This window comes from Corella eumyota, chromosome 4 (genome assembly GCF_963082875.1).
Source record: "Corella eumyota chromosome 4, kaCorEumy4.1, whole genome shotgun sequence".
In the NCBI taxonomy this organism is placed as follows: domain Eukaryota; kingdom Metazoa; phylum Chordata; class Ascidiacea; order Phlebobranchia; family Corellidae; genus Corella; species Corella eumyota.
Genome location: NC_137493.1, coordinates 16,173,350 through 16,198,573, shown reverse-complemented (window position 1 = coordinate 16,198,573; position 25,224 = coordinate 16,173,350). Strand labels below are relative to the sequence as shown.

The following is a 25,224-nucleotide window of genomic DNA, read 5'->3' as shown; positions in this document are numbered from 1 at the left end:
AAACACAATTTACTTGTTTAATTTGCCTAATTAGTAAAAAGTATTATACTAACTTTTATTTTAAAGTTCGTTAATTACATATAAAATTGTCTTTTTTGTACTCTTATTAGAAATTTGAAAAAAAAATAAGGATTTTACTACCTGACTTATTTTAGCGACAACTCTTGTTGTGTCAAAGGTCAACGTAGTACTTTTCTACTTTTAAGTAAGCATTACGTTAACAAAATTTAAAAATTAATAATTTATTAGGACATAGTGCGGTTTATTTATTTAAAAACTTAAAAAGTTTAAAACCATTGCTTATTAACAAACTTTTGTTTCTTAAAATATAGTTGTACGCCTTTAAAACAGTTAGGCTGTTAGACAATTAAACGTTTAATATTTTTATAATTACTATTATTTACAAATGATTATTTTATGTTTTTGACAGAGCTTTTGTTATGTGCTGCTTGGTGTTTTTTGAATTTTAATTTTGATTTGTAAATTTCGTTTTTTTAACTGACCTGTCAATCAATCATAAGTTTAAAAATGGAAACAAAAAGTGTGGAAAATAATGAACAAACAAAACCGCCAACAAAAAAACTAAAAACTTGTAAAATTCATTTGCTAAATGGGCAACAATTTATTTGCAAAGTTTCAGTAAGTTACGATAAAAATTATGTTAAAAATTGTATATATAATATATTCAGATATTCATTGCAAAAAAATGAATATATTATAACTGGTAAAAGTAAATGACAATATATGGTAGACATTTAACTATGAATAAATTAAAGTTTTAGTCTTGCGAATATTATGAAATTTCACATTGTATTATTTTTTGCTTATTTATGTTTTTGTTTTATAGAAACAAGCAAATGGAGATGCAATTTTGAAGCAAATATATGAGTTGTTAAACATTGTTGAATATGATTATTTTGGTCTTTACTTTAATGATTTATCGAATGAAAAATATTGGTTGGAACAAAATAAATCGATTAAAAAACAAGTGAAAAGTAAGTGTTATGTTAAAAAACTTAACAACTTTAATAATTTAAAGTATATATAGATTAAAAAGTACACATATTAAACATTTTAAGTCACTTAACTTATATATATAATTGATAAAATAAGAAAGGGTCTTTTGTATTAAGGTTTAAAGTAACACTTTTTTAAACTTTTTTTTCAAATTTTCGTTATTTATTTAGATGGCCCATGGACATTTCATTTTGCTGTGAAGTTTTATCCTTCTGACCCCAACCAACTACATGAGGATATAACAAGATATTATATGGTACTTCAACTTAGAGATGATATTGTGGAGGGAAGGTAAATGCACTGTTATCAATTTCCTTTTAATTCTCTTAGCATTTGATTAAATATTGTTTAATTAAATTACATTGTTGATTATTATATTAAATTGTTAACACCAAGTAGAATTTTAAATTTCTTAAATTAGTAATATATATATGTTGTAATTTTATAAATTTTTTATTCCGCCAGTGAACAGTTTAGTAAATAACTCAAACAGGCTATATCATTGTTAAAAGTAAATCATTGTAAGCATAATAATGAATTAAATCTTGTAGTGCCAGTTTGCTATTTGTATACCAAACAGTCTGTTTTATTTTTTAAATATTATTTAAGGTTTGCTAATTTAAAACATTTTTCAGACTTCCGTGCTCATTCGTAACTCATGCACTTCTTGGTTCCTATGTTGTTCAATCTGAACTTGGAGATTATGACAAAACTGAAATGAAGGGGAATTATGTTGATGATTTTGCATTTGCACCTAACCAGACTTCAGATTTAGAAAGCAAAGTGATGGCATTACACCAAACTCATCGGTAAATTGTTTTTATTTTCCGTCTTAACAAAAATTTGCTTTTGTAAAGTTATGTAAGAATTATGTCATTATTTTATTTTATTACAAAATTTGTTTGTCATCAAGTTATTTTGAAATCAGCAAATTTATGTTCAAAAAGGGCAAACTTGCAAAAAAGGTTCAAACTGACCCTTAGTCTTTAACATAATTCCAATAACTCAACAGGCAAATTTTTGTTTAAAAAACAAATTACTCATGTTTTTAAGATAATAACTGCATTGAAACTTTCTATAAATAAAACATTATTTCACATAGGATTTAGTATATCAAGCCTAAATTATCATCTTGTGTAACTTTTATTTTATGGTTGAATAGACTTTGACTTCACAATATGTTGTTTGTACTACTACATATTAAACCATGTAAAGTGTTATTTGAAACAAATAGGTTTTTATGGATCCTGTATATATATTTTTAAAGCCGGCTTTTGTGGCTTTTTTATTTCGATTTCTGAGTGTTTTTAAATTTTAAAACATATTCTATAATATTTAATTTACACAATTTTTTTTGTTTGATATTAACATTTTTATTGTTTTTTATATAGTGGCCAAACACCTGCTCAAGCGGAATTAAATTTTCTAGAAAAAGCTAAAAAATTGCCGCTATATGGAGTAGATTTGCATGAATCCCAGGTGAACTTTAAATTTATTATTTTATTATCTCATTGACATGACTTGTTGTTTTTGAATGTACTTTAATGTGTACCTAGGTTAAACATTACCGGTACTATGTAACCAAAGTTAATTTATTATGACAAGGGGAGATTTAGTTATTTCTTTCTAAAGCGTTTGTAAAAAGATGTCTACTAACTTGTTTTTAGAAATGTAATACTTGGATACAAGAAGTTGTGTTATAAAAACATTTTGTTTTTTTACATAAATCCTTGTGACTCTGAACTAACTTTTTGTTAAACAAAATGCTATTTTATTATACCTCTTTCCTATATATTTACAATGTGTGTCTTGGTATATACTAGTCAATATTATGCACTATGGTTAGGATTTTATTTGGCATAGTATGGTTGCAACTTTTAACTAATAATTGTGATAATTTACCCGTGACCACAAATGGCAGTTTTATATATATTTTATAGCCCTATAAATTTGCCATACATTTATATAGGCCTATACATATTATTCACTCATATTTTTTGTATATATATATTTAAAAAATTTTTTTATTTTTAGGACAGTGATGGTGTGAAGTTATTAGTTGGGATAAGTTGGAATGGGGTTCTTATATACAGAGAGGAAACTTTAATCAACAGATTTGCGTGGCCCCGTGTTGTTAAACTTTCTTATATTAGAAGCAAATTTTATGTCACGTTAAGACCATTAGATGTAAGCAATAAGCATATTAACCATTCATTTTTCTTAAGAAAAAATTGCAAATTTAGCTAAATATTATATATACAATATGTGTATTGTACTTTGTTTTAATTTGTAAAATGTTTGTCCTATTTTTAGCAAACTTTTTAAAAAATTACAAAATTTTTTTTATGTTTAAATACAGTAATACCTGAATAATATTCAATGTATTAACACCTGGTACTAGATAATACTTGAATTATTTATTATATTCTAGGGCGAAACCCAGTTAAACATGGTTGGATTTAAAATGTTGAATCACCGAGCTGCCAAACGTTTGTGGAAATCTGGTGTTGAGCATCATGCCTTCTTCAGGTGTTTTAATTTACTAAATATTTATAAACATATACATATTATAAGCTGAACTCTTACATAATGTTTGATGTGTTGGTGTATTTGTTCTAAGTAAATTAAATCCAAGTCAATGGATTTTTTGATTAATAGGCCTTTTTGTCAAAATAAACACAGAAAACACACAAATTTATGATAAGGAAATGTTAAAAAAATGAAAGAGGATAATGAAAGTTAAACTCAAATAAACAAATTAAGTTTGCCTATCACAATGAAAATATTTGAATCTGAATTAATTTTTTTTCGGAGACCTTAAAAATAAAATGCAAAATCTATATTAGGTTGGATCGAAGTGATCGACGCCACCGTAAAAAGTTGATCAGAGTTGGATCAAAGTTCAGGTACAGTGGTCGAACACAGATGGAGACTAGGAAAGCTGTCGGGGAAACTGAACCAAGACCACCACCGAAAATTGTTCGAACCCACAGCAAACGTCTTAGATCCGGTAAAAAAAAATACTTGATAATTTTTATAACAGTACTAGTTGTAAATATAACAGTAATATAGAGCTTGTATATACTTCTAAAATTTCAATTTATTTTTTGTTTAGCTTATTTATTGTGCATGTTTTTTCGTTTGAAACAGATCTTTATTTATGTTACAGAGGGTTCTATTAAATACCCAGCAAAAAGTCCGTTGAAATCTGTAAGTGAAGAAGAAACTCAACAACCTCCTCCTGTATGTTTAATATATTCACATTTGTTTTTAAGTTAATCTTTTTACACCATGTTAAATGTTGTTAAATATAATCTTTTTTTACACAAAGAAAAATTCAAGACACTTTTAATGCATTTTATGAAATTATTCGTGTTAAGTTTATGTAGTAAATGTTGTTAAATTTAATAATTTTTGTTTTTAATGTACTTTTAAAAAAATTATAAAGGCTTTAAATGCATTTTATTTAATAATTTGTGCAAAGTTTATGAAATATTTATGTAAATTTTAATTTAAAAAAAAAAAAAATTTTGTAATTTTGCACTTTTAGCTTCCAGAAAAAGAACATAAACAGACAACAGAAGAGGTTATAATAACCACAACTGTGGAAGAAACTTCACAAGTAAATTAACTTTTTGTAATTGACAGTTGAGTTTTTAAAATGCTAGAAAGAGTTGATAGCCTGCTGTACCATTGGGATTTTAACTGTCAATTGTGGTGACAACTTTTAACTATATTTTTGCGATAATTTACCAATGCACCACAAACAGCAGTTTTATTTATTTTGTAGGCTTATAAATTGGACGTATATATGTATATATATCTAGGGTCCATGTTATATAGATGAGTAGCTTACCATATGGTTGCTATTAATAAAATGTTTTTTTAAAACAACTTCTTTTCATTTTTTTTTAGACTTCGTTGTCTGCCCCAGTGAAGCCTCCTCGGCGCTCGATGAGAATTGCGACCCCACCTTCAACACCCCCAAGGGAGAATAATACACCCCCTCCAGAAAACAGCACACCCCCTTCAGAGAGCAGCACACCCCCTCCAGAAAATAACACGGAAACGCTGGAACATAAAACTGCATTCGATATTATGACGGATCATCAGAAATCAATTCATAAAATGAAAAGTAAAATTTGTTTCTGTTTTTTATTAATTATTTTACTATTTTTTATTTTGATTTATTATTTTATTATTAATTTTTTGTTAATTTTTTATTAGTTAAAGAATTTTTAATATAGTCTCAGTATTCCTAGAATAAAAGCTAGCAAGTTTTTATTTTTATTTTATTTTTTCTTTGTTTGTTTTTGAATTAGAAATATTATTTTCTTTACTCATTAGTTAAAAAATATAAGTTATAAAACATATAAATTATAAAGTGTTTTTTTATTTTATTTTTATTTTAAATAAATATTATATCTTTAACACATACTAAACACTAATTAATTATTATTAGTTTTTTAATAAGGTCATAATAAATATATTTCTAAAACATGTTATATATATTTTAATAACAATTTTAATTACCTGGTTCTTAAATTTTATGTCTGTAAGGCATTGCTAATTAGTTTTTACAACCTTATGTTTAAGACGTATAAGTTAAATTGCAGACATTTTAAAAGACATTTATAACCTTGTAGTTGTTAGGTCAAGTGCATACATTACTCTGTAAAACATCAAGTTCAAGTGGTTAGGTTTTACACATACTTTCAAAGTTGTACAACTTGCACTTTGCTGTGGCAGTTTATTTAAGCTGTTTTTTTTTACCACATATTGGCATACACACTTGCTTCTTATACATTAACATGTATTGTTATAAGCTAAAAATGCATTTAAAATTAATAAAGTTGAAAAACTAATAATTTAATTAATCTCATTTTTGTTAATATACAACTGTCTAAACATGATTATAAAATGTAAATTCAATTTGCTTCACCTAAACTTGAATAACCTTTAATTTGGTGAATTAACAGCATTATTGGCTGGTTTTATAAAACACCAAACTGCTTGTAACTAATTCATGTTTTTTAGCGAACGAAAATGAAAATTTGGATGGTGAGTTGAGATCATGCTTTTTAGTTTGTGCATGATTTCATTGATTTAAACATTAATTACCATCTAAGCATGAACTGTTTGGCTAAATCCTCACCAGAATAATTGTTTATATATTTACACACAATTAATAATTTGAATTGATGTTTCTCGGTACTTAAATTAATGTTGATAGTTTATAAAGTTGTTTTTTTAGATTTTGGTGTAAATGCTTTCGGCTAGTTGCTTTAGTATGGGTAGTATGGGTAAAAAGTTTAATTTAGATTTTAGTCCTTGTACAACTAAGTTTTAAGAAATGAATGGTTTTAAATAATGGAGCAATGTCTACATACAAAATGTAAAATTATACATAAACATAGCTTATTGAGAATAACTTATTAAATTTTTGGGTCATAAACAATTTGTTTAAATATTGTTATTTGGTATAAGTTAGCTATGCTTGCATGTTATAATTAGGGAGTTTGTTAAGTAGTTTAGGCTCAATTTTTGGGATTAAATTTAGAATTATTGGTTTGTGGTTTTAATTAGGGGGTTAAAAGATTTAGGTTTAGTTCAACTAGTTTTGTTTATTGTTATTATTTTGTAAAAGTTTTAAAACACAGTTTTTGCAAAAAGTGTTTTATTAAAATATCTACAAACTTCTGTTTCCTTTTTAACACATCAAAATTTTATAAATTGATTTTTTTTTATCATTTTTAATTAAATTTTAAAACCAAAATTTAGCATTTTTATGTTTGTATAATTTATATTGACGTTTAATTTTGTTTTGTGTTTAGTTGAGTTCCTGGCTTCCTCGTCATCTCCTAAACATGGATCCAGACACGGAACTAGCATGGATTCTTTGGATGAGATCGATGCAAGGTTGCCTGCAACACCCCGCAAACCTGATCAGGAACAAGTAAGTTTCTTATATTTAAGTTTATAAAACATATTTATTTGTACTATATATATTGTTTTATTCTTGATGTGGTAAGGTCGACTTTACAACCTAAATATAGATTTACGAGTTGACTTTGGTAGTTTGGGATAATATAAATTATATTTGCTTGATAATTAAGCTGTTGTTTAAATATTGACTTGGCAGGAGCTGATATAGGATGTTTTATGTTTTAGGATAGTTTTTAATGAGGAAAGCAGGCAGTTTTTGCCTTTTTAGAATTTCTTTACATTTTGTTTTTAATTTTTGTAAAAAATTCATTAGGTATTATTATTTTTGTTTAAAGAAAAATGAAGAGAAGGAGAGCGAAGATAGTGACAGAGATGTGACAACAGCAACCCAGTCATTCACTGTTTTAACTTATGTTAACGATGACAACTCACAGAGTGATAAATCAGAAGCTGGGGAAGTTAAACAAGTAAGTAGTCAAAAATTTGTTATAAAATAAAAAAGAATTCGGCCCAAGATATTCAAAATTTGGGCAACTTTTGCCTAATATTACATATTTAAATATTAGTTATTCTTATAGAGAGGCCTTATCTTAGTTAAAAAAATAGGATAAAAAGTTATAGAGTGGCCTTATCTTAATTAAAAAAAAATAGGATAAAAAGAGGGTAGTAGTTTAACAACTATGTGTTGTATTTGCTAAAATTTTAATGAAGAAATTTACTAGAAAAGATTTATCATATCTTAATAGTTACTTGTTATGTTGGTAAACTTATTTTTGATTGACAGTTTTTAATATTGTTGACATTTGATTGACAGGTTAACACCGGCTCTTCATTGTCATCATCATCATCTTCCCAGAGATCCAGTGTCTCTATGGAGCCGGGTGAGGTTGTTTCAAATGGGTTCCATCCAGAAGAGGAAGATCAAGAGATTTCTGTGATCCAAACTGTGGAAACAAGGACAGTAAGAGTGGAAGATGCTCTCATACCACAAGAAGAAAATGAGGTAGGGATAAATAGTTAAAACATAAAAATTTTTTTTTTTTTTTTTTTTTTTGCCTTACTTAAACTGAATTAAAAACGTTACGGTCCTTGCTAATTCTATTTCATAATTCATGGTCCAAGCAAATTCTTTCTTGTACTTTACAGCTCTACCTAATTCTCTCTCTTAATGCTCCTAAGATTTATCTAAGAACCATGAAGTACAAGTTATCCCTCAAATTTACTATTTTTAATTCTTCAACTATTAAAATTAGTAAACCAATTTTTTTGGCTAAAATTTTATAATTCTATTTACAATTATCATTAGGTACATGAAGTATCTTTGTGGCCCGAAGTGCAAGAGAAAAGCCAAAGTGCGAGCAGTTTATCAAGCCAATCATCAAACCAATCTCCCAATCAATCACCGGCCTTGTACAAAGAACCACCAACCATATTTACTGAGGCAGTGGTGGTGGAATCATGTGCTGAAATTCCACCAGAAGGGACTACCCAAGTAAGGATTTATTATGAGTATATATTCTAGTGTGGTATACCAGTCATGGCAATATAATTTTTGCCCAAAGGATTTTGGTTAAGTAGCACCAATGCCACACTTTTTACCTCAAAACCTGGCGTTTACAGAGAGCTTAAACATGTTACAACAGAAAACATATAAAAATTAGCAAAAAATTTATGATATCTTTTTCTTTTAACATTTTGATATTTTCCAACATAGTATTACCTATTTGAAATTGATGGTTACATAGCTTAATTTTACTTCCTGGTATGTTTTAACATTATTAAGTTTATACTTTGTATTGATCTTTGTAACTTGTTATATTAAAAACTAATTGATAAATATAGAACTGATTATTATTTTAGGTTTTTGAATACAATTTTTACCTAATCATTTAATAATTTTTTTAATATTTTTAGCCCCCAGTTGTGCAAACAGAAACAAAAACGATTACTTACGAAACTAACAACACAACAACAGATCCTTCCTCTGATGATATGATGTTAATCAGTAACAAGATTGTTTCATCTGAACAAACTATTACAACTACTGAAATAACAAAGGTAATAGAATATTATTTTATTTAGTTTATTATTTTACATTTAGTTGTTGATATTTAATAGAACAATTTTGTTGAAATGCTTTAATAATGCTAAAATGTTAAAATTAACAAAATGAATAGTTTAAGTTTAATGTGATGCCTTTTTTTTGTATATATCTTTATCCTCGATGTGGGAAAGTCGAATGCGCGACTTAAACATAGAGTAACATCAGTTACTCCAACCCAGTCTCGAGTTGCCTGTGACAGTTTGGAATATTATAGATTATATTTGCCTGATAATTATACTGCTGATTAAGTGCTGACTCAGCAGAAGTTCGTATCGCTTATGGTGACTTACTCAAGAGCGCTACAGCATGAGATCAGTGGGGATTGAACCCACGACCTCACATGTGGTGTAGCGAGTGTTCTTACCACTACACCATGCTGCCAGGATAACAGAAACTTGCTAGCAATCATTTATAAATTAATTATGACTAAAATTTGCTAGCAATAATTACTCTGCGCACCACAAACAGCATTTTTATATTTTGTAGGCCTATAATTCGGACATCTGTCCACTAAGCTCTATTGTATATAGATGCTATAACTGAATACCTTTTTACATACTAGGTTGAACATAACGAAGTGGTGACAGTTGTTGAAACACAAGTTACTTCAACTGAGAATGAAGTCAACTTACCTGAACCTGATGAAAATGTAACAAAAGTTGCGCAAGAAGAAATTATTCAATCTTAAACATGGAAGGTATATACTTCATATTAATTGTGCTTTAAATTAGGGCTTTTAAAGTTTATCATTATTAAAAAAAAGGCTGATGAATATAAATCTATATTAGACATTTAAGTTTAAACATTAAAGCTGCACATTTAAAATTACTTTTGTAAGGCATTTGTAATCGGTAATTAAAAATTTTGTCATTGAAAAGTTAAGGTTAAGAAGACCTTTTTTAGGCATTGATGTTTCTTTTTCCTTTAATTATATTTTTTACTTTATAATTCACTGGATGTAATGTCCAAAAAATTTACTAATTCTCTTTGTTTACAAAAAATGTTAAGTTTGTTATATTATTTAATAGGTATTGGTTGTCTACACTGCCAAATTTGCACTAACGCCAACAGAAGAGAATTCTGCTTTTTCAACATTGCAAGTAGTTTCTGTAGAATTTATATTTTGTCATCAGGCTTGTTTTAACGCACAGTTTTACATATGAATATAATACACTCTGCTTAATATATGTTATTGTCAACAAAAGTTTGTTCAACTTGATTCATATCTATTTGCAGTTAGCCTTTTATATATGTTATAGTGTTTCAGTATATTTGTGTTTTGGTTAAAATTTATTAAATATTTTGTTGTGCTAATCATATTTTTTTACTAATTTTAATTCTACATCTTCCCAATTTGTTTATGAGTCAACCTTGCAAAAATATATATGTACTAAATGTTTACATAAACAATATACAATTTAATAATCTGTAATAATGCTTATTAAGTAATATATTGGATTATTTTGATTTAAGTTAAGTTTGAATGCTGGCAAATTATATATGGCCCACTGTGATTACAAAATTTCATGTAATTTGGTTTTCAATATTTGTAATCCTTAGACATTTTTGTGTTCAATTAAAATTAAATCTTATAATAATTCGAATCTCTTTGCATGCTTTGTGGCTGAATATATATTATCTGTAAACGCCATCGAACTCTGAATCGTATATATGTTAGTTCTGTTTTTATTGTTAATGTAAAAGCGTAGTAGATTGCTTGTAGATTTGTCAAATAAAATTTTTTGATCAAATGGTGCTTTGTAAAATATTTGATTTACGTTTGTTATTTGTATATGATTTATTTCAGCCTTAACAAATAAACATTTCAATGTACGTTATACTGGTTTACTTTATTTTAAACATAACTAGAAATATTCTAAAAAGATGTGTTTGAATCAAGAAATTAATAGTTAGGTTTATCATTAAATATTAAGGATCAATAAATCTAAATGAAATTATAAGTCTTAGTTTTTTTCAAGACAATATAACAAACAAATTAAAAACTTGGATTACGTTTTAACACAAAACGTTCGAGAATTTAAAATTAATAATTTTTTTTACAAATTAAATATCGATGTATATTCTATTAATTTGGTAGGTTTATTGAGGACAAAGTACAAAATTTATTCTACTCTTTAAACTTACTCAACCGTAGTTGCTACGGTACTTAATGAAAATAATGCTGCAGTTTAAAATTTATGTTTGATTGTAGTTCCAATTTCTAGCTAAACTTACTAAATTAGATAAAAAATTAACTAATATAAACTAAAAACAGTCTAAGTAAGAGCATTACCAAAAGTTAATATTCAGAAATAGCCTGTTTTACAACTATACATAACTTAGTAAGGTTCTGAACGATGAACGTACATAAATTAAAAAAGTGCTTAACTTTGAAGCTTTATAAAACCTGCATAAGCGTTTTAAAATAGTAATTGTGTAGCTAAAACATTTATACATGGGGTCCTTAGTTCAATCCCCATTGTTGCCTTGTTTTATATTTATGCTTAATGATTTACTTCGCAGTTTAGTAAGCTATTTGTAAATTGATATTAAGTAACATATCGTCTATTTTTGTAGCTTAACAGCCAGACAGGCTATCTAGCATGGCTCCTTCAGTTGATAAAATAGGATTGTGGGGGGAAGCAACTTCAACATTGGATTGGTGTGAGGAAAATTATGCTGTAACTGAAAACATTGCTGAATTCTGTAAGTTCTGTTTTTAATAATATTTTTATTTTTACTTGACTCTTAGGTTCAGTAGGTTAGGTGTTCAATTTTTACTGCTACAATGTGTTTTTTTTTGGCATGTTAAGAGTAAAAACTGTCGTTAACTTACTGAAAAATTTTTTGCTGTTAAAAAAATAAAATTTAAACCCTAGACCTCATGTTATGATGCTGTAATTTTAAATGGTAACATAACCTTCACAGATTGCAGATTTAAAAATAAAACAAATCTTTGAATTTTTTAGGGAACACTGTTAGCAATGTGATTATGATTATTCCTCCACTTATTTGTTCAATTTATTTTTGGAGGAATCAAGTTGAAAAGCGACATATATTTTCTAACTTGTGCTTATTAGGTAGGTGAATAACTAAACTATTTAATTTATATTGATTACACTAAATGTATATTACACTAATTTCTTATCAAGTAATTAATATTTAGGTTTTAATCTTTATAAATTTTCTTGCGTAAAACTATAACTTGAAAAGTATTCAAAATAATTAAAGTAAGTTTAATATTATGTTTAGCTGTTGGATTAGGATCTTGGATGTTTCATATGACCTTGTGGTATGAGATGCAGGTAAACAAGTTTATATTTAATACAAACCCTTGATCTAAAAATTTTAAGTAAGTTTATTATTGTCTGGCAGTGTGTGATATAACATTATTTATTTTTAAAACATCTCTGTTAAAAAGGAATTTTTATAAATTTGAAGTTAAGTATATGTAACTTAATATATATATAAGTTCTGTTACTTTTATGCTTCTGTTAAAATATAATATAATATATTTTAAATATAAACGAGAAAAGGTTGTTTTTATCTACCTTAAAAATTGATCTTAAATTAATTGTTTTATTTATCAATATTGTGTATATTAATAAGAATGTTGAAAAGTTTAGAGATAAATTAGAAAGAAAATTTAGATTAAATTTGTCAACAGGTGAAGTTAATTTATGTTTTTTGCTGTTTCTTTTGCAGAATAAAGGAAGGGAAAATTATTATTTTTTGGTTTAGACAGTACAACCTTTAAGCTACTCCAATAGAAATAAAAAGAATTCTAATTTTGTTCCAGGAAATAAGATATTTGTAGCTTAGAAAAGTTATTATATGAAAAATTTGTGCTAGTATTTATTGGATTAAAAATGCCTTTAAAAAACAAAGATTTACAATCTAAAATGGATAGAGCCAAGAGGAAGGCAAATGCAGTCGGTAAAATACAGGATTTAGATTACGAAGAAATTAATGCTAAAAAGATGTGGAGGAATGCCATAGCAGTATTATCAGTGATACTAGTGGTTGGAATATGCACTGGAATGTATTTATCTGTTGGTCAATCACCAGCTGCAGCTTCAACCAATTCACCATTACCTGCTGGTATAGAAAGAACCATTGCTCCTAGAGGAACAACCAGTAAACCAACTGATGAACCAGTTGTGAACACACCATCTGCTTATACTGATGGAAGATGGGCAACCTTAAGAGGGGATTGTGGAAATCCAGCAACCCAGCCTGACTTGATAACAAGTCGAATCGTGGGAGGAACTGAAGCCACAAAACATACCTGGCCGTGGCAGGTCAGTTTGGTCAAGTAAGTGGCAACCTTGTTTATTTATAAACGATGATAATAGTAAAAATAAATAATTTTAAAAAAAATGGAACAAAACATAATTTTTTTACAGTCAATCATTAAGTAATTTTCTTTAAAATAAGTCAAAGGTGTAATTATTACATTTTATATTTTCAGGGGTTAGTCTAAATACTTTCTTGAGTTTTTACCCCTAACTCTTTTTGTAATACAATAACTAAAATTACTATTTTAAATTTTAGATATAAAGATTATGGTGGTGGTGTAAAATCAATTACTCATACTTGCGGAGGCACTTTAATTGGACCTAACTTTGTCATAACCGCTGCTCATTGCTTTCTAAATGCATTTAAGAATAAAGTTACCACAAACCCAACTGGATATAAGGTAGTGGTTGGTGGTCATTATAAATCATCATTAAAAGATGGAGCAAGGTATCTATCACAGTTTAAAAATTGTTTTTGTTTATTTATCCTCGATGTGGCAAGGTCAACTTCACGACCTAAACATAGAGTAACATCAGTTACCTCCACCCAGTCTTGAGTTGACTTTAGTTTAGGATATTATAGATTATAATAACTTAATAATTAAGCTGCTGATTTAATAAGGTTAAAATAAATAAAATTGAATTTACCTTACATATGGTGCAGTTTTTAACTTTAAAACATTTGTAATAAATAAAAATGACTGTATAATGTACTTGAATGTTATTCTAGCTCACTATTCTATCCTGACTATAATTAGTTTAATTATTTTTCAATTAGAATGGCTTCAATTCAGAGAATTTACCATCACCCAAAAAACAACTTGGCCGTATTTTCAAGACAAAGAACTTCACCTGTAAATGACATCACATTACTTAAACTTGCATCTACTTTAGATCAAGCATCAGTTTCTCCTATTATTACTTTTGCTTGCCTTCCCAAACCTGGAGACTATCTACCAGCTGGCAGAAAGTATGTTCACTGGCAGCATGGTGTAGTGGTCAAAACACTTTTCACTGCACGAGGTCCGAGGTTTAATTCTCACTGCTCTCATGCCAAAGCTCCCTAAAGTAAGGCGCTAAAAATGGTATTAACTCCTGCTGAGCCAATATTAATCAGGAGCATAATTATTGGGGAACATCACCAACTCAAATTTGTCATACATTATTGTTTTGTAATTATTTAAAACATGTTATAGCTTATAAACTACAGTTTCAAAACAAAAAATAAACAAAGAGTATAATGCATTACACAACATTACATAGCATTTTAGTATCTTACTTAACCTAAACTTGTTTAGTACGCATATAATTAATTTTTAATTTTCTTAGATGCTGGGCAAGTGGTTGGGGCAAAACAATGAATACAGGTTTTGACAAAGTTCTAAAACAAACCTCGCTTATAGTTGTCAGCTCACCAGTATGTGGTAAAAGTTACTCTAAAACAATTCAACATAAAATTCACCTTTGTGCATCAGAGGGCTCAATGGGTACGTGTCAGGGTGATAGCGGAGGGCCCTTTGTGTGTAAGGGTAGTGACAACAAATGGACACTTTATGGTGCCACAAGTTTTGGTGCCACGAAGTGTCAAGGTGCGCCGAGCGTATTTGCACATGTGCCTAACTATGTGGCATGGATTTGTTGCTATTTGGATGGATATGGACCATGTTCAGATGTTGAATGTAAAAAGACTTGAAAAGTTTACTTTAATCATATTAGTCGATAGTCTACCCTACATGCAGGTTTTTCATTGTCACATTATGGTTACGACTCTCAACTAATATCTGGCTGCAATTATTTTACCCGACCATTAAAAACAAAAATTTTATTATTTAGTAAGCCAAAAATTTAACATACAAAAATATAGTGTACACTTAGCTTTATAATATATTAATTAGCTTTTAAGATCTGTTCATTAAGTCGGTTTGGAAAATTGCCTTCTCATACATTGAATATTAGTTTTTTTAGGTCCTTAAAAATAAAAGAGTTTTAGCTGAAATAGTGATCGCTTTAGTCAGATTTTTGTGGTACCAGTAACATGGAATTATGAATTTGTTTTAATACATCGTTAACTTTAGTCGAAAACTTTAATTTTTATTGTGTAAAATTATTGTTTATTTTATTATGTCTTCTTTGGTTCCACTTCAATACAAAAAAATATAATAAACTGTGTGGTTTTTGTAGAATATCTTTTGATGTAGAATTCTACCTTAAAGTTCAGCAATAGTTAATCACTCTTTAAAATTCAACAAATGTTTTATTTAATTTTTAACAATATGTATTCCATTTTTTAGCTTATGGATGAACTACCTATGATTTATGGGACTTGTGTTTTTCTCTATTCATTGTAAGTATTGTAAATTATTTTACATAAAAACTAAGAAAAAGATATCATTGCGAATTCCAAGTTGTAAACCGAATTTCTAACCCTTTTGTTTAATTTAGGCACCAACATACTGCACCCAAGCATGAAAAAAACTACTTGTACATTTTTCTTATGTCAATTATAAGCATTACTGTTACAGTTGTGTATTTACTATGGCCCAACCCCATTTTTCATCAGGTAAAAGAAATTAAAACCATTTTAAATAAGGCATTTGTTAATAAAGAAAATAATATAATTTTATAATTATAAATTTGACAGTTTAAAATTAGACATATGCTAATAAAGAAAATATAATAATAAACAATTTTAAAATAAATTAAGCATAAGTTAATAATCCCAAAGAATGTAGCTAAAAACTGTCCAATATAATTTGCCAAAAACATTTTATAAAAATAGTATTCGATAATATGCCGAAGGGATTTTTAAACAATTATGTTATGTTATACAGATAAGCTATGCAACGCTTGTATTTGGTCTTATTTATGAAGCTTTAATAGCTTGGAAAAACTTCCCACAAATTAAACATGTTGTGTTAGCTTCTTTGGTATTTTATGTTTGTGGTTTTATATTCTGGAGTATTGACAACACTTTTTGTGCTAATCTCAGGTAGGATATGTATAACACGTTGGGTCTGCTTTTAAAAAGCAATTTTGAATTATATTCTAAGTTGAAAGAACTGTCCTAGCTGGACTATTAATTTATAAATGCTGTTAGTTAACAATATACCAAGCTGGCAAAAATGAAAATAATCCTATTATTAGGCTATAAAGTTGATCTTTTTACATCAGGAATTGTTTAACATAGTAGCCTAGTTAACATATTTTGATTTATTTTTTAATACAATTTGATTAAATTATTTTAGGTCTTTGCGTTCCAAATCTGAACCTTATAGTCTAGTTAGAGCCTCGACCCAGTTACATGCTTGGTGGCATATTTTTACTGGCTTTGCAACTAATTTGCACATTTTATTTTCTACTTATGCAAGACAGTTACACCTTAAACGACAATGTTCTTATCAGGTAACAACAAATATGGGGATTTTTTTATAAAAAAAATTTTTTGTGAATATTTAATTGTTAAGTTTTAATGTTTTATATCTTTATCGTCAATGTTGAAAAGTCGACTGCATGGCCTAAACATAGAGTAACATTAGCAGCTACTCAACCCAGTTTCGAGTTGCCTGTGGCAGTTTGGGATATTATAGATTATATTTGCCCAGTAATTATGCTGCTGATTAAAGGTTGGTTTAGCAGGAGTTTATACCGTTTATAGCGCCTTTCTAAAGGGCGCAACAGCATGAGAGCAGTGAGGATTAAACCCACGACCTCATGTGTAGCAAGTGTTCTTACCACGTGCCAGTTTATACGCACTTATACTTATAACATATTTAATTTATGTTGGAAATGTTTTTAGAAAATGTTGGGTGTTTGGCCATATCTTCAAGTTGGAACTAAAGAGTAAATGAATGTTTTTAAAGAAGAATTATTAACCCCTTGTCGATGTTCAGTAGTTTAGGACAATTTAACGAAGAGATTTTATTGTATTAGACCTCAGTTATTTGTTCCTATGTAATGTAGTATTTTATTGATTTCAATTTTTAGTATTTAATCCTTTTAAGATATTAATTATAAGCACATTAATTTTATTTTTTTAGTTATTTTAGTATTTTACAGTTGTTACCATTGTGTTTTTCTTTACATTTCTTTTCTTATTAAATATAACCCAGAAAATATATCTAAAATACAAGAGCCTGTTATTATAAAAAAAAAATTTCCAATTAATAAAAAAATTACTAATATATTGGTAAATTCCACTTTTTTTATTTAAATTAACACCGAGGATAAACATTAAATTAATTAGTGGGAAACACTAGAAATTGAGAGCAAAGATTTTTACTAATTTGTGACCTTATCAAACGTTTTATAATTTCAATATAAAAGCGGTACCTTACGAAATATGTTTAGTTAAAACTGTATTTTTTAGGGTTTTAAGAAAGTTTAAAGCGCTTAAATTGTATTTAAAACATTAATACTTCCTTATTTATTATTTAAATAGAAAAGTAATAGCAGTCAGTAATACATTTTGTCAAAAATTAGGTTTCGTTTTGATCGAAACGTTAAAAGTTTTAATTCATTTTTCTTAATATTTAATTATATAACTGTAACCAATCATATTTTTTAATGGTAGAGCCTTTGATTAAAAGATAAAGTTATTAAAAAGCAACCCAAAATAGAATAATTTAATTTAGTTAATTCTTGAGCAATGCGAGTGAAATTTCCACTTAATTTTGATGGAGAAGATTTTTGTTTCGCAAAATGATAAAGACCTGGTAAGTTTATCTTAAAGACTTATAATCTCATGCGCCAACATACAGCACAAAAAATTGGTTTTTAACTAAATATGACTAAATATTTATCAATTTAGGTTCTTGGTGATGATGTTGATGAAATTGATCTTTTAAATGAAGACACATTTGGTGCTGGAGCAGTTGGTAATTTGAAATTTAATTTTATATATATATAATTTAATTTTTTTTGTATCTAAAAAAAGCTGTCTTAAACTTTTGTAACTTAGAAAAAAATTAAAACTAACTTTGATACCGGCGGCATGGTGTAGTGGTAAGAACACTTGCAACACATTAGGTCATAGAATCAATCCCCACAGATCTCATGCTGTAGTGCCCTTAAGTAAGGCGCTATAAACGATACGAACTTCTGCTGAGCCAGCACTTAATCAGCAGTATAATTATCGGGCAATTATAATCTATATAATATACCAAACCGCCACAGGCAACTTGAGACTGGGTCGGAGTAACTGATGTTACTCTATGTCTAAGTCGCGCATTCGACTTTCTAACATCGAGGATAAAGATATATACAAAAAAAATACTTAAAGTTTTGAAAGATTTTTTTTTTACAAATTTGGTTTTACAGAGGAGGATTGGGAATTGGATCACAATGTTTTGGTGGGATCAGAATTTAACAAACTTAAAATTAATCAAAATGAATTGGATTTTGATCTAGCCACAACACAAGGTAACCTATTGTAAAGGATTCATTCTTATTGTAAAGGAAGCTGACCATTTAATTTGGTTAAGCTAAGGATATCACCAACTGAATACTTCCTGCCTGCAATTAACAACTATATTACTTTTTAAACTATGCTATTACATTGCAAACACAAATGAAAAAGACTTTAATTTATTTTTAGATTTTACTTTTCATAATGGAGGTGATCATGGCAGGTTGTTTAATCGACTGTCACGCACGACTGAACAAGTACAAACCAACCACCAAGGGGCAGTAAAGATGGATGATGAGGTCATTGACCCTGCGATTGTTAGTCTTCAAAAGCAAAGTCTTCCAATTCATTTCAACAATTCACAAAAGTAAAAAAATTAAGTTTAACTTTTGTAAATTTTGAAATATTTTGTGGTAAATTCAAATTTATTTTTTCATAATTTTAAATTAAATTTATTTTGAAGGTTACAGCAAAGTTATGAACCCGATAATTTGGCAATGTTTTCACAAAGTAGTGAACCACCTTACTCACAAGCTTTAATTGACAGCACTAACATTGTAAGTTAATGCTATATCTTATTTTATTTTAATATAAAAAGCCAACTACAAAATAAAGCATTATATTTATTTTTGTATTTCGAAATTTCTAGCAAAATTTTAAAATGTAATTTTTAGCGCCACATTTGGGATGAGAATTCGTATGATCTAAAAGGGGGATTTCCCCAAATGATAAGAAGAATGACATCGCCCCCTCCTGGATATGTTGAAAGTGGATTGGAACCCCCACTACAGGTGGAACTTAATGTAAATATATTAAATTTTAGAATGTGTTCATACGTTGAGTTGCTAACTCATACATGCTATAGCATTTTAATATGTTTTTTATTTAAACTATTTTTAATATTTAGGATAATTCAATTGTGAGTGCGCTCAAGTGTGAAGATGACTCCACACTGCCACCTGGTGGTAGATTAGTTGTAAAAGCAGAGGATTTAGAACGAGAGATGCAAGCGTCTGCTTCACCAAGGTTTAAAATTATTCTGTGTCTTTTTTTAAATTTTAAATTTAGAAAAAAGTTAAAAATTTTACAAAATTATTTTGTTCTCAGTCGTGGGCCTTCCCCTACTTTTGGAATAAGTATTCCTCAAGGTTGCCGAAATGACTCTAATAACCCTGAAGATCGTTCTCTACCCCCAAGGTCAGTGTCCCCCGTGTTTGGAAGCCCTTCCCCCTCTAACTTACCTATTGGTACCCCCCCAAAGCATGTAATTATGGACATGATGCATCAACTTGAACAACAGGTTAAATTTAAATAGAAAAAAAGTCAAACTGAATTACATTCTATGAAATGTTAAATTTTAATAAATTTTGCAAAACTAATAAAGTTTTTCTTTAAAGTTCTTTAAATTTTGTTAATTAGCTTGGTTTTTAGACAGGTATGATGTATGGTAATAATAAAAGTTAAAATTTTAATTATTTTTGTAGCAAAACCAACAACAACAACAGAGTAAAGGACCTCAAATTCGTCCTCCAGGTAATTCGGGGCTTCTCCCTCACCCCTTAAACTTGCCCCCTGGTCTCCCCCCACCTAGACTACCTTTTCTTATTAGAGGTGCTTTCCCACCAGGGGTTAGACCCCCGATTTGGACCCATGGACCCTCAATCCCAATGAACCCAAGAATGGCACAGGTAATTTAAAAGTTCAAACTTTTTTTAAAAATTTCATTTAATTTTGGTTTTTATTTTTAAAGAATTTAATTTTTAGGATTTTTTTAACCGATTACGAATGCATTCACCTCTTTCTTCTCCTATTGGTTCTCCCATGATGCCGCCTGTAATTCCAACCAATCAGAGAGGAATGCCACTTATGGGACATCGTGGAATGGTGCGACCTAATATTCCAGAGATGAACAACAGAAATAATAGGTAAAAAAATTTATTTAAAAAATTTTTTGAAATTTTATTTTATATAATTTTTTCAGATCAAGAAACAATTTTCAACAATCTCATAATATTCCGGGGATTCCTCATATGAGGGTGGGTCCTGGGCATCTTCACCCAGAGCATAGCAAGTTTGTTAGGATGCAACAACAGCGATATAATAACAGGAGAAACTACATCCAGAATAGGTAACACATGCTCATTTTAACTTGTTTGAATTATCTTATTTCTATTTTTATTTTTGGGGTCTTTTGTGTGTGGGGTTTTGTATGGATGTCTAGAAAAAGGAGGGTTGTTGTTATTGGTACTTTTTTATGAATTATATCTTACCTATGATATTTTTTCTTGCTGGGTTACTTAATGCTTGTTAAATCTTTAATTGTGGGACATTATTTTTTTGAATTTCCTAATTTAGGGTTAAGAGTATTTAGGATCACTTGTACTTGACAATCCTTAAAAAAAATTAGAAATGTTAAATAAGAAAAACAATTAGTGAGGACTAAGGACTATAAAGTACAAGAAGGAATTTGTGAAGACCATTTAGTACACGAGTTCGATCCAGGGCTGTAAAGTACAAGTGATCCCACATTTATTTTTAGGGATTAATTTATAATAGACATAAAATTACATTGATTTAGTTTAGTAACTAAAATAATTATTTTTAGAGAGAAGTCGAGTATGACACGAGATGGTTGGGTAGGAAATATTTTGGATCCTTACGCAAACATCATGAATCAAAAAGAGAAGGATTGGGTGGTTAAAATCCAGATGATGGCGCTACAGAGTGACCGGCCGGAGATTGATGATTATTATTATCAGGTCTGCTACTAAAAATATTTTAAACTTCTAAGAATGATATTTGTTAAAACATTTTAACCTTAATTGTTACTAAATCTTATTTATCTATTTTTGATTTATTACTAGAATTACATTGAACGAAAACTTAGAGAAGGAAAATTGAACACAACAGAATCTGACAAAGCGAAAAGACTTTTAACTCCGACTAAACCTAACTCTGATAACAAGAAATATATTCCAGGTAAATTAATATACCAAGTTCTTAAAGAATATTTGTAGATTTCATTAGGCCTAGACAGTTCAAAAAATAAATAAAATTAACATCAAATGGGACTTAAATTAAATTTTGATTTTTTAAATTTTAGTTCAATTTCAAAACTCTCTCGGTAAGTTGACTGCTTCTAGTGTTTATAATCCTCGCCAGATCATTGACATTGTTCACTCAACCAATCAGGATGAAGAACCTGGGGTATGATGTTAAAGTTGAAAATTGATTTAATTTTTTGTAAATTAAACTAGTAAGCCCCTCCTGCATTTGACAAATTAATTGTTGTAATATGGTCACAACTTTTAACTAATATGTCGCACACCACAAATGGTAGTTTTATAAATTTTATATGCCTATATAGTGGACATACTGTTATAGACGAAACATGCATGAGTTACTATCAAAAATAAGATAGAAATGCGAATTGTTAATCATAATTTATATTTTTAGACTCCTACTAACACTACTGCATCAGATACCAGCAGACAAACTCTAAGTAAAAGATTAGTTGTCTACAAGAAAATAGAGAAGGTAAAATTTTCAAATCTATTTTTAAAAATATGTAATTCTTAGTTGTGTTAGTATAATATATTAAACTTTTTTAGTATTAGGAAAATTGAGGTTTTTTTTACGTATTCTGTTCTAAATTTTTATTATTTTTAGACTTATGAGTTGATTGTTTTAATTGAAGAATTGGATGAAAAAGCAGAGGAAAACTTTGAGCAAAGGTTTGGTTTATAAATGTTTTGATACAAAATAGTATTTAGATGTTAATATTAAATGTACCTTATATTTGTTTTTAGGGATATTATTCTGGCAGACATAAAAGTTAAACTGGCAGAAATGTCAGCAGTTTTGGGCCTGGATAACTTGGAAAAAGAATTTCAATATTTTGATGAAAACATTTTCCAAATCTTAAAAATTAGAAAAGGAAAAAAATTGCTGGCTAGAGTTATGATGTTTTTAACACAGGTATATGTGAAGAAATATAATTTTAAACTGGTTTAAGAAGCAGCGGGGATTGAACCCAGGACCTCATTTAATGTAGCCAATTATTCTTACTATTACATCCCCTTGTACTGCTTTTAAATATCTTAAAATGTTTTAAAGAATTAAATTTGGTCCAAAAAATTAATTTTAGAGAAAAATATTTTAATATTAGTTTTAATTGTTTTTAATTACTGTGTAATTAAAACTTAAATTAAAATTTTTTAGGTTCAATGTGAAATAGTTGTTCAGTCAATCTTTTCCCACATCTCAATTCTTATTAAAAGAGATTCCAGAGATGGAGTAAGTAATACTTTTAAATTTAAATCAAAATATATTTTGTTTGTCAATATATTTAAAGCAGTTAATAAAAATATTTTTTTAAACTCTTTTTTACGCAATTTTAAATTCAATTTTTTCTAGGTATTACATGAACTTTATGGGCCGATAAGCCAAACAATTTATAATTGTAATTCTGATGCCCTTGTACACTTGGTGTCTCTGTTGAGCACCTTTTCAATCACCTCGGCTTTCAAAGATCAGGTTTAATTTTATTTTTTTTAATATTCTGAAGGTTTGGAACTTAAATCTTGTTTTTTTTGGAATGAATAACTGACATGTTTAAAAGTTTGTAAAGAATAACATAATTAACTTTATACTTGTTATGTGTTATAGGTTGGAGTGTCCATCATTGTAAAGCTGTTATATTGTGGTAGTTTAGTGTTTCGTGAAGATCAAATCAAAGATATTAGATGGTAAGATTAAATTTTACAATACCTATATTTTAGTCTGCCAATTAGCATGGTAGGAATACTTGGCTTTACTACTGAAGGTCCTGGGTTTGATTCACACTGCTTTTATGTTTTGACACTCTTAAGTTAAGTGCTATAAATAGTTCAAATTTCTGTTATATCAAAGTGTTGCAAATAATATTTAATTAGTTCAAAAACTACATCATCAAATATTTTAATTTTTAGGGCAAAATTTATTGGCAGCACTGTTGATGTCATAATTGCCTTAGCCAATCCAAAGGAAGGATCACGACATGCTAGACCAAGCACACCATTGATGTTATTGGAAGATTTCCCGTTTGATGTTTTTTCAATTTTGAACGAAAATTTGAAAGAAAATCAAACCCAAGAAATTGTGGAAAATTCTTTTAGAAAGCTAGTTGCTTTTTAGGTTTAGACAAAACGATTTTTTTTAATAAGTTAAGTTTTCTTTTAAGAAACTTTTTTGGAAAATAGTTTTTGCATAATAAGTAGATATCTTTAACTCCTTTAAATAAACACTAATTTTGTATCTAAATCAGTAAAGTTGTTGCTTGTTAAAAGTATCTAATAATGTATATATAACTTTAATTGAACACACTTTATTTACCATATTATTTTATAGATTACAATTACTATAAAATAGCATTTTTAAACACTTAATTTAGGTTATTATGTATTATTTATTACCTTATACCAACTCAGTTTTAATTCTTTATTAAGGTTTATTTTTAAATTAAAAGGTCTAATCATTTTTTGCCATTGTATAAATGTATTTATAAAATTTTCAATGTAGTTTGTTAAAAATGTAAACTTTTATAGATTTGTGACAATCTTGTGTAAATTTGGATATTTATTTGTAAATTTTTCACTGAATTTTTTCACTATTTAAAAGCTTGTTCTTTGAATCAGAATGGTCGCAGTTGTTGTTTTAAAAGCTTGAAATTGATTCCCATTTAGATGTTGTAACAAATTTCTATCGAAATAATAATTATTTGTTTTGTATTTACCAATTCTTTAAAATTGTACAAATATTCTTTTTTTAACACCTTAAATTTGTGTCTAGAATTAGGATGGGAAAGTGGCATAAGTTAAACTTTCAAACCATCCGATTCTTTTTCAATCAAGTTGTTGTTGGTTTTCACGAAATAAATGTGTTTCAATTGAACATAAGTTGTTTCATTTAAATATACCTTTGATTTAGTAATAGGTATTACTTTGTAATGCGAAATCTATGAATTACAAATCTGGTAATATATGGTAATAGAACGAAATTAAAAGATTTTAAGTAAAAGAATATTAAACTTTAATATTTGACTGATTAATTAGGACTAAATTATAATTCTACCATTTTTTAGTTAACCTATTAAAATAGTATTTATCAAATGTTAAATTAAAAGTATATACTTTTAAGTATTAAGAAAAGTTTTTACTGTCCTGTAAGCACGTGCTAATGTTATTGTTTTTGTCGCAAAAATATAAGTTTTGACATGTTTTTTTCTAATTAAATTGTTAAGGAACAACACACCTTATTAGCTTATATAGCAGTAGTAATATTTGTTAATACATTTTTAATTAGTTGTTAAATTATTCAGAAAGATAAACGGAAAACTAAAATCAAAAAAATCCTATTTTTAAAACCTTTTGTTTTTCTAGTTTATTCCGTTTTTTAGTTCTTTTTTGTTTATTTAT

The 25,224-nt window shown here is 28.1% G+C and overlaps 4 protein-coding genes across 6 annotated transcripts; all 4 read left to right on the top strand.

Moving 5' to 3' along the window:
• The first annotated feature begins 434 nt into the window (after positions 1–434).
• Positions 435–10,899, top strand: LOC145751278 (uncharacterized). Of its 2 annotated transcripts, XM_082567387.1 has the most exons (19): positions 435–639; positions 848–995; positions 1,188–1,308; positions 1,653–1,826; positions 2,409–2,496; positions 3,052–3,204; positions 3,449–3,546; positions 3,864–4,027; positions 4,187–4,260; positions 4,568–4,639; positions 4,933–5,152; positions 6,055–6,078; positions 6,852–6,973; positions 7,299–7,430; positions 7,778–7,966; positions 8,270–8,455; positions 8,878–9,021; positions 9,630–9,764; positions 10,096–10,899. In XM_082567387.1, the coding sequence occupies exons 1-18, from the start codon at positions 529–531 to the stop codon at positions 9,753–9,755; spliced, it is 2,346 nt and encodes a 781-aa protein (XP_082423513.1). In that variant the 5' UTR covers positions 435–528; the 3' UTR covers positions 9,756–9,764; positions 10,096–10,899. The 2 variants fall into 2 exon arrangements, with proteins under 2 accessions (XP_082423513.1, XP_082423514.1); XM_082567388.1 differs by lacking the exon at positions 6,055–6,078.
• A 386-nt stretch (positions 10,900–11,285) lies between these two features.
• Positions 11,286–17,469, top strand: LOC145750473 (alkaline ceramidase 3-like). Its single transcript, XM_082566514.1, has 8 exons — positions 11,286–11,773; positions 12,037–12,147; positions 12,320–12,372; positions 15,657–15,709; positions 15,808–15,925; positions 16,197–16,354; positions 16,611–16,767; positions 17,162–17,469. The coding sequence occupies exons 1-8, from the start codon at positions 11,671–11,673 to the stop codon at positions 17,207–17,209; spliced, it is 801 nt and encodes a 266-aa protein (XP_082422640.1). The 5' UTR covers positions 11,286–11,670; the 3' UTR covers positions 17,210–17,469.
• LOC145750133 (chymotrypsin B-like) lies at positions 12,818–15,330 on the top strand. Its single transcript, XM_082566082.1, has 4 exons — positions 12,818–13,382; positions 13,622–13,813; positions 14,144–14,335; positions 14,695–15,330. The coding sequence occupies exons 1-4, from the start codon at positions 12,937–12,939 to the stop codon at positions 15,056–15,058; spliced, it is 1,194 nt and encodes a 397-aa protein (XP_082422208.1). The 5' UTR covers positions 12,818–12,936; the 3' UTR covers positions 15,059–15,330.
• Positions 17,470–17,938: 469 nt separating the features above from the next.
• LOC145750106 (protein PAT1 homolog 1-like) lies at positions 17,939–24,692 on the top strand. 2 transcript variants are annotated; one of them, XM_082566051.1, is made up of 21 exons: positions 17,939–18,077; positions 18,173–18,239; positions 18,682–18,783; positions 18,959–19,136; positions 19,233–19,326; positions 19,444–19,560; positions 19,677–19,795; positions 19,877–20,069; positions 20,254–20,457; positions 20,534–20,694; positions 20,751–20,897; positions 21,375–21,528; positions 21,634–21,748; positions 21,873–21,976; positions 22,226–22,306; positions 22,439–22,503; positions 22,579–22,747; positions 22,991–23,065; positions 23,186–23,305; positions 23,438–23,517; positions 23,740–24,692. In XM_082566051.1, the coding sequence occupies exons 1-21, from the start codon at positions 18,039–18,041 to the stop codon at positions 23,942–23,944; spliced, it is 2,589 nt and encodes an 862-aa protein (XP_082422177.1). In that variant the 5' UTR covers positions 17,939–18,038; the 3' UTR covers positions 23,945–24,692. The 2 variants fall into 2 exon arrangements, with proteins under 2 accessions (XP_082422177.1, XP_082422176.1); XM_082566050.1 differs by having other exon boundaries at positions 19,444–19,572.
• The last annotated feature ends 532 nt before the right edge of the window (positions 24,693–25,224 follow it).